Source organism: Sardina pilchardus, chromosome 2 (assembly GCF_963854185.1).
Source record: "Sardina pilchardus chromosome 2, fSarPil1.1, whole genome shotgun sequence".
Lineage (NCBI taxonomy): Eukaryota > Metazoa > Chordata > Actinopteri > Clupeiformes > Clupeidae > Sardina > Sardina pilchardus.
In genome coordinates this window covers 46,708,443-46,718,442 of record NC_084995.1, presented here as the reverse complement: position 1 = coordinate 46,718,442, position 10,000 = coordinate 46,708,443, and the positions used below count along the sequence as shown (strand labels likewise).

Below are 10,000 nucleotides of genomic sequence, written 5' to 3'. Positions count from 1 at the left end.
GTGTGCGTGTGTGTGTGTGTGTGTGTGTGTAAAAGAGAGAGGGGTGTATAAATAGCAGAAGTGGGTGGAAATGTAGAGGACCCTGTGACTCATTCACCCCAGCACATCTCTTCTCTCCACTTCTCTCTTTCCTCCCTCTCTCTCTCTCTCTCTCTCTCTCCAACACATAGCTTCTATCCCCCTCTCTCTCTAGCTCTCTCTCTTGCTCTCTCTCTCCAACACATAGCTTCTATCCCTCTCTCTCTCTCTCTCTCTCCAACACATAGCTTCTATCCCCCTCTCTGTCTCTCTTGCTCTCTCTCTCTCTTCCTCCCCCTCTGTCTCTCTTGCTCTCTCTCTCTCTTTCCAACACATAGCTTCTATCCCTATCTCTCTCTCTCTCTTCCTCCCTCTCTCTCTCTCTTCCTCTTGCTCTCAATTTCAATTCAATTCAGTTCAATTGCGCTTTATTGGCATGACAAAGCATTTCTTATAGTACATATAAAACAACAAAAACAAAGCATCTCTCACACAATATGATTCCTGCCAGGAAAGCATTACACTCAACAGATGATAGTCCTATGGCAAATGAGTTAAATAACTTGTACCTTTAGGTTTGACACACAGGAGTATTTTCATGAATGTGACAATATCATTAGCACTATATCAGTAGGGGGTGATACCCAAAGAATAGACATAGACCACAATGAAGCATTAACACTGTTTAAAAGATTAGACACAAATAAAGCAGCAGGCTCGGATGGTGTCTCATCTTTCCTTTTAAAGACTTGTGCGGAGGAACTTACACCAGCTTGGGTCCCTGTCTACCAAAGGTCAGTAGATTCGCACACAGTCCCATCTCTGTGGAAAAGGGCAACTATCATTCCCCTCCCAAAAAAAGTCCCCAAAGAAAATAACGACTTTAGACCTGTAGCCTTGACTTCCATTGTAGTCAAGTGCTTAGAGAAGTTGATTGTGGGGAAGCTGAGGTCAAACTTACAGGGACAGTTAGATTCATATCAGTTTGCCTATAAAGACAACCGTGGCACTGATGATGCAATTCTTACTATAACACATTCAATCCTACAACACCTTGAAAATCCTAAAGCCTACGCCAGATTATTGTTTGTTGACTTTAGCTCTGCATTTAACACCGTGCAGCCACACATCCTTCTCAGTAAACTCAAACAGATATGGAGCAGGAGGTGGATCATTTTGTGCAGTGGTGTGGTGACCACCACCTCACTATTAACACAAAAAAACAGAAGAAATGGTCTTTGACCCAGGTCATGTGGGGGACCACACTCCGTTACTGATTCAGAGTGTCAATATTGCTCAGGTTGATTCATACAAATACCTGGGTGTGCATATTGACAATAACCTGTCCTGGAATGTCCATGGTAATAGTGTGTGTACTAGGATCCAGCAGAGATTTCACTTTCTACGTAGACTAAGGGTGTTTGGTGTACAACAGAAGGTGATGTTGGTTTTCTATTGTGCTGTGATTGAAAGTGTATTTCGTTATGCAATCCCTGTCTGGTTTGGCAACTTAAGCCTACCTTACACTAACGAGATTTGGGAAAGATTCTTGAAAGATTGTAGTCTTTGAACTAATGCCCATCATTCAAGCTTTACTCAAAAGACTACAATCTTTCAAGAATCTTTCCCAAATCTTGTCAGTGTAAGGTAGGCTTAACCTGTAAAGTTGAAGTCCCAAATCAACAGACTAGTTCACACTGCATTTAAAGCGATGGGAGTGAAGGACTACCCCACTATTCAGATAATATTGGAGGAAACTGCAATGAGAAAATCTAAAAAAAATGATTGCAGATCCCTCTCATGTCTTAAACCCAGAATATAAACTGCTACCTTCTGGCAGACCTTACAACATTCCAGTTAAAAATAAGAAAAGGTATTTAAACCGGTACAAATTCTCATTTATTCCACTCTCTGTTAACCTGTTGAATTCAGGCCGTCAGCGGAGGATTCTTTTACTGTAATGCAATGTATGTATGCATGTATGTATGTAGGTATGTACAGTATGTATGTATGTATGTATGTAGGCACTTTATGATTGCACTGTCAGCACTTTCTGGTGTTATGTTATATGCGATGTAGCAGCCTGTTTGCCCCTTGGGACATAATAAGGCAATCTTAATCAAACACATAGCTTCTATCCCCCCTCTCTTCCTCTTCCTCTTCCTCTCTCTTCCTCCATCTTCCTCTTCCTCTCTCTTCCTCCCTCTTCCTCTTCCTCTCTCTTCCTGCCTCTTCCTCTTCCTCTCTCTTCCTCTCTCTTCCGCCCTCTTCCTCTCTCTTCCTCTTCCTCTCTCTCCCTCCCTCTTCCTCCCTCTTACTCTTCCTCTCTCTGTCTCTTCCTCCCTCTCTCTCTCTCTTTCTTCCTCTCTCTTCCTCCCTCTTCCTCTTCCTCTCTCCCTTTCTCTGTCTCTCTTTCTTTCTCTTCCTCCCTCTCTCTGTTCCTCTCTCTCTATCTCTCTCTCGCTTCCTCTCTCTCCCCCTCTCTCTCTCTCTTCCTTCCTCTTCCTCCCACTCTCTCTCTTCCTCTCTCTTCCTCCCTCTCTCTCTCTCTTCCTCCCTCTTCCTCTCTCCATCTCTCTGTCTCTCTTCCTTCCTCTTCCTCCCTCTTCCTTTCTCTTCCTCTCTCTCCCTCTCCCTATTTCTATCTATGCCTCTCTCTCTAACTCTTTGTTCCCCCTCTCTCTCTTAAAGGAGCATTTCACTCATTTACATTAAGCTTTTTATTGTTAGAAACCCAGTCATATTTTTGAATGGTCGTACATCATTTCCTCATTTTCCCCTGCCCTGAGATGGGAGAAAAAAGCCGAAAATGTACTTTTGGGTCATGTGGATAAAAGCCAACAACTCCCAGAATTCCCTGCCTTTCACTGCCTTACCAAGCACCCACCAGGAAGTAGACAAGTACACAGAAGGACTCATTAATGTAACATTTTGGCATTAAAACGATCATTGTTTTATGTTGCACTCAATCTTGTGGCCATATATCAATGTTGCTGGTCTTCAAAAGGAATTATCGAAAAAATCGTTAATTTTACGTATTTCCATGTCAAATGTCCCGCAAATTGACAGCATATGCTAGAATACCCGACCTTTAACAAGTATTAGTATCGCTAATACTATTTGTGCAATAACTTTAGGATTAGGATAACTGACCTTGTGAGAGCTAGTCCATTCTAGTTTGAGCCAGCCCAGGCAAAGGCTAATCGACAGCCAATGATCCTAATCGACGTCCAGGCTTGCTGCAGGCCTTGATGGAGGCCTTGATGTTCTGTGCTGTATTACAGCTCGTACAGGTCATCTCGTGCATCAAATTCACATACCAGATCTTCAGAATTCCCATTTGCCATATCAGTTTCAATATCAGCATTCAATGAATTAGTATTTAATATTAAATCGTAGTTACTTATCAGCTTTCTCCACAGACCGGGAGCCTATAGCTTCCAATCAAGATGGCGGCTATATATTTTAGTTTCTGCAAGTCCCACCGCTAGCGCCCCCTCTTGGAAAAATGAGGAAGGTGTTTGTAGTTTCACCTACTCAACAAAGATATAGGACTTCCTGCTTTCAATGATGTAAAATGACGATTTTTACATCATTGAAAGCAGGAAGTCCAACATTGAAAACCGTATTTCTCCCGTCTCAAGGCAAACTGAGGGAATGATGCACGGCCATTCAAAAACATGACTGGTTTTCTAAAGAAACAAAGCTTAATGCTAATCGGTGAAGTGTCCCTTTAAGGCCTAAACACACCAACCCGATAATTGGGGCGGTCGGGGACTCGAGTCTGTTTGGTGTGTCCCACCAGTCGTCGTTGGCGTTGGGGCTCATTTTGGCCAGTTTTGGCCGACTTGACATGTAGAGTCGGCCAGTGGCCGTCGGCTTCAATTACCAATCGGATTGGTTGAGTCCTAACCCTTCGAAACATCTAGGTAGCAGAGGGCGGCTTCGTTTAAACTTACCATTAGCCCTACATTCAGCGATGTAAGTTTCAAACCCATTTTGATCAACTTTACTAGCAATTTTTGCTAGAACTAGGTTCCTGAACGTATGTTATTTCAGGTTATTTCTCATTCACTTTTTGTGTACTGTGCTAATATTAGCTAGCAATTTAGCTAGCTAGGTTAATGGGCGAAAAGTAATTTATTCCGGTATTTAGGGTTATTTATGCCCAAGAGAGTGTTTCGTTGGCATGACACACAAGCAATGACAATAAAATAATACACACTATACAATTAGATCTATATTTTCTTATTGCTTAATCAGAGAAGTCCGAAAACTAGTTGGGAGAATCCTGCATGATACCTACTCGGCTGACTGAAGCCTGCAGTTATGGGTAATGTATCACACTTTGCCCACACGCAGAACGGACAATCGGTGTCGGCGTCGCTTCAGTGTGTTCAGTGGCACTTTTTTGACCGACCAGGGGAGACGAGAGCCCGACTGATAGTGCGACTGCTTTTCTGCTGACGGTCGGCCTGTCGGGTTGGTGTGCTTAGGCCTTTACTCTAAAACACACCTGACTTAGACTGACACCTTATCCTTATCTACTTGATTGACTCAATGAGTTTCAGCCTTTCTTTAACAATAAAACAAAGTTAAGATTTTGAAGGTTTTTCAGCTTTTGGAGGTTTGCTTGTAGACAGGGAAAACATTTTGGGGCACAGAGAGGGTATGTGCACAGGCAAACTATGCAGGTTAAAGAATTTAAAGGTACACTATGCAGATTTAGGTGTTTAAAGCAAACTAAGCAGGTTTAGGTGTTTAAAGGTACACTATGTAGATGTAGGTGTTTAAAGGCAAACTATGCAGATTTAGGTGTTTAAAGGTACACTATGCAGATTTAGGTGTTTAAAGGCAAACTATGCAGATTTAGGTGTTTAAAGGTACACTATGCAGATTTAGGTGTTTAAACGCAAACTAAGCAGGTTTAGGTGTTTAAAGGTACACTATGCAGATTTAGGTGTTTAAAGGCAAACTATGTAGATTTAGGTGTTTAAAAGTAAACTATGCAGATTTAAGTGTTTAAAGGTACACTATGCAGGTTTAGGGCTTAAAAGAACACTATGCAGGTTTAGGGTTTAAAGGTACACTATGCAGGTTTAGGGCTTAAAAGAACACTATGCAGGTTTAGGGTTTAAAGGCACTGTTGGCTACTGTAGAACTCCCTTTAGAATTGCAATATGTTTATGTTTTACTCTGCTGTTGTAAATAGCAAATACCTATTACAAGTTTGTTTACCATAAAAATTGGCTATGGAAAGGTTATATGATAATTGACTGTCATGCTCCAAAGAGACAAAATGTTAGTTGATGGGATATTACACTGTTAATGTGCATTTTATGCATTAAAGTAATTTTGGACTAAAGTTTGAGGAGATCATGTTGATGCACCGTAGTCAAAGCCAAGTGACTTAAATACGTCTCACACACACACACTCAAATACACACACAGAGACACACACTCAAATACACACACACACACACACACACACAGACCTAAACACACACACACACACACACACACACACACACACACAGACACACACTCAAACACACACACACACACACACACACACACACCCAGACACACACAGACACACACACAGACACACACTCAAACACACACACACACACACACACACACACACACACACACACACACACTCACACACACACATACACACACACACACACACACACACACACACAGACACACACTCAAACACACACACACACACACATACACACAGACACACACACACACACACACACACACACACACACTCCTCACCTGATCAGCTGGTTGGCTGAGAGCCTGCAGGGTGAGGTGAAGGGCAGAGGTGAGTGTTCCCGTGGCAACGGCCCATGGCAAAGGCAGTGGCAACATGCTGTAGGTGGCGAACAGTGTGAAGAGCACATAACCCACTCCGTCTCCCAGGAGACCGTAACCAAGGCTGCACGCCAGCACCTGCGTCGCCATGGCCACCCAAGTGACCGCCGCCCCGTAACGCAGGTATCCATGGGAACCGTGTGAGGAGGCGTGGTCTCTGTGTGCAGCCACCAGCACACACACCATGACCTCCGCCGCCGCTCCAGCGCCTAGCAACGCGTGGGGGGGTGCGGGGGGGTCCCCCGTCGCCAGGGGCAACAGCAGCAGCCCCAGCTTAGCGACGGCGTCCAGAGCGCTCAGCACGGTCAGCGCCTGCCGCCGCTGGAACAGGAAGTAGCGCTGGTAGCGTCGCTCCAGGGGGCGGGACCGGAAGGCGGGGCCTAGCGAGGGGAGGAGGAGCCCACGGTAGAAGCCACGCCCCTATACACACACACACACACACACACAATACACACACACACACACACACACACACACACACACACACACACACACACACACACACACACACACACACACACACACCATACACACACACACACACACACATACACACACGCATACAAATTATGCACACACACCACACACACCATACACACACACACACACACACACACACACACACACACACACACATACACACACACACACACACACACACACACACACACACACACACACACACACACACACCATACACACACACACACACACACATACACACACGCATACAAATTATGCACACACACCACACACACCATACACACACACACACACACACACACACACGCATACAAATTATGCACACACACCACACACACACATACACACACAAGGCAATTTATTTAAAGAGGAATAATGCAGGATTGGCGATTTCATCTCTGGTTTCGGTTTCGTTTTTCGTTTTCGCTCGTTTTATGCTTGCATATTTCTCTGCAGAGCTTCCCCGACAGCTTTAGCGTGTATATTTATACATATATAGGCTATATATAAATATATAAATTGCAAGCGTGGTTCTTCTTGTTCCTTTCGCGTCTCTGACTTCCAGATGTAAACAGCAAACGATCGTTTATCAGAAAGTTGCAAGGTTGTAATAGCGGAGAGGGACACTAGGGGCGGGAGGAAATGTGACTGTTTTCGATAAAACTGGTCAGTCAAGCAAAACAACGATTTCTAAGCGATTTTATGACCATGAAAAAGTTGCATAGGGTCTCTTTAATATATACTGTATGTGTATGTTAATATATGTGTGTCTGTGTGCAGGTGTGTGTGGGCCCGGAGGATAGTGTGTGTGTTGATATGTGCATATGTGTGTTAAAGAGACCCTATGCAACTTTTTCATAGTCAAAAAATCGCTTAGAAATCGTTGTTTTGCTTGACTGACCAGTTTTATCGAAAACAGTAATATTTCCTCCCGCCCCCAGTGTCCCTATCCGCTATTGCAACCTTGCAGTTTGTTCAGGAGACGATCGCTCCCTGTTTACATCTGGAAGGCTGAGACGCGTAAGGAACAAGAAGATCCACGCTTGCAATTTATATATTTATATATAGCCTATATATGTATAAATACACACGCTAAAGCTGTCGGGGAAGCTCTGCAGAGAAATATGCAATCATAAAACGAGCAAAATGAAAAACCGAAACTTAAGATGAAATCGCCAATCCTGCATAGTTTCTCTTCAATATGTGTGTGTGTGTGTGTGTGTGTGTGTGTGTATGTTACTGCAATATGTGTGTAAGCACAATTCATACTCCAGGTAGACACAATATGCTTTACACAGCTAAGGCATCACCTCAAATAAAAGTAAACATGAATGAAAGTAAACAGTAATGAGAGTGAGCAGGTATGCAGTTGAGCAGCTGAGCAGGTATGAAGGTGAGCAGGTATGAAGGTGAGCAGGTGAGCAAGTGAGCAGGTATGAAGGTGAGCAAGTGAGCAGGTATGAAGGTGAGCAGGTGAGCAGCTGAGCAGGTGAGCAGGTATGAAGGTGAGCAGGTATGCAGTTGAGCAGCTGAGCAGGTATGAAGGTGAGCAGGTATGAAGGTGAGCAGGTGAGCAGCTGAGCAGGTATGCAGCTATGAAGGTGAGCAGGTATGAAGGTGAGCAGGTATGAAGGTGAGCAGGTGAGCAGTATGAAGGTGAGCAGGTATGAAGGTGAGCAGGTGAGCAGGTGAGCAGGTATGCAGCTGAGCAATAATGAGAGTGAGCAGGTATGCAGGTGAGCAGGTGAGCAGGTATGAAAGTGAGCAGGTGAGCAGCTGAGCAGGTATGAAGGTGAGCAGGTGAGCAGTAATGAGAGTGAGCAGGTGAGCAGGCATGCAGGTGAGCAGGTGAGCAGGTATGCAGGTGAGTAGTAATGAGAGTGAGCAGGTGAGCAGGTGAGCAGGCATGCAGGTGAGCAGGTATGAAAGTGAGCAGATGAGCAGGTATGAAAGTGAGCAGGTGAGCAGGTGAGCAGGTATGCAGGTGAGCAGGTATGAAAGTGAACAGGTGAGCAGTAATGAGGGTGAGCAGGTATGAAGGTGAGAAGGTGAGCAGGTGAGCAGTAATGAGAGTGAGCAGGTATGAGAGTGAGCAGGTATGCAGTTGAGCAGGTATGCAGGTTTACAGGTGAGCAGGTATGCAGGTGAGCAGGTGAGCAGTAATGAGAGTGAGCAGGTGAGCAGGTATGCAGGTGAGCAGGTATGAAAGTGAACAGGTGAGCAGTAATGAGGGTGAGCAGGTATGAAGGTGAGCAGGTGAGAAGGTGAGCAGATGAGCAGTAATGCGAGTGAGCAGGTATGCAGGTGAGCAGGTATGCAGTTGAGCAGGTATGCAGGTATACAGGTGAGCAGGTATGCAGGTGAGCAGGTGAGCAGTAATGAGAGTGAGCAGGTGAGCAGGTATGCAGGTATACAGGTGAGCAGGTATGAGAGTGAGCAGGTGAGCAGGTATGCAGGTGAGCAGGTATGCAGGTGAGCAGGTATGCAGGTATACAGGTGAGCAGGTGAGCAGGTATGCAGGTATGCAGGTGAGCAGGTATGCAGGTGAGCAGGTATACAGGTGAGCAGGTATGCAGGTGAGCAGGTATACAGGTGAGCAGGTATGCAGGTGAGCAGGTGAGCAGGTATGAAGGTGAGCAGGTGAGCAGGTATACAGGTGAGCAGGTGAGCAGGTATGCAGGTGAGCAGGTGAGTAGGTATACAGGTGAGCAGGTGAGCAGGTATGCAGGTGAGCAGGTGAGCAGGTATGAAGGTGAGCAGGTGAGCAGGTATACAGGTATGCAGGTGAGCAGGTGAGCAGGTGAGCAGGTGAGCAGGTGAGCAGGTATACAGGTGAGCAGGTACCTGCGGTGCGTCCAGCTGCAGCAGGTTGAGGTCAGCGCTGTGTCCACTGCCGGAGCGCTGTGGGAAGACGCGTGTGTGTGCGGCGGTGGGGGAGGCGGGCCTTATGGGGTCACCGGGGTCATCGGGGTCACAGAGGTCAGAGGTCAGCGCTGCTTCGCTCTCCTGCAGGAAGCGCTGCTCCGTGATGTGCCGCACGGCGTGCTGCCATAGCAACCGCTTGGGTCTGGACACACCCCCCGGCTCTGACATCACTACTGAGGGGGCGTGGCCTCCTGCAGAGGGGGCGTCGGCTCCAGAGCAGCGCACTTCCGACAGCTCCATCGGTGTGTGTGTGTGTGTGTGTGTGTGTGTGTGTGTGTGTGTGTGTGTGTGTGTGTGTGTGTGTGTGTGTGTGTGTGTACGTTAATCTGCGATGTGTTTTGTGTGTGTGTGCATGTGCGTTAACCTGGGATGTGCTTTATGTGTGTGTGTGTGTGTGTGTATACGTTAATCTGCGATGTGTTTTGTGTGTGTGTGCATGTGCGTTAACCTGGGATGTGCTTTATGTGTGTGTGTGTGTGTGTGTGTACGTTAATCTGCGATGTGTTTTGTGTGTGCTTTATGTGTGTGTGTGTGTGTGTGTTGTCAGACTGTGTTTTCTGTGTGTGGGCATGTGTTATATGGGTTTATGTGTGTGTATGCCGCATGTGGCTGAGAGTGTTGTGTGTGTGTGTTCATGTCTGTTCAGTGCTCCTGTGGTGTGCATGTGTGATATGTGTGTGTGCTA

At 45.9% G+C, this 10,000-nt stretch overlaps 1 protein-coding gene across 1 annotated transcript in view; it reads right to left on the bottom strand.

Moving 5' to 3' along the window:
• adcy8 (adenylate cyclase 8 (brain)) overlaps nucleotides 1-9,555 on the bottom strand; it is a 70,094-nt gene extending 60,539 nt beyond the window's left edge. The window contains exons 1-3 of the mRNA XM_062553058.1: nucleotides 9,235-9,555; nucleotides 5,802-6,327; nucleotides 4,567-4,574 (exon numbers count right to left, since the gene is read on the bottom strand). Of these exons, the coding sequence (XP_062409042.1) occupies nucleotides 4,567-4,574; nucleotides 5,802-6,327; nucleotides 9,235-9,555 (855 nt within the window). The remainder of the gene's footprint in view (nucleotides 1-4,566; nucleotides 4,575-5,801; nucleotides 6,328-9,234) is intronic.
• Nucleotides 9,556-10,000: the final 445 nt, after the last annotated feature.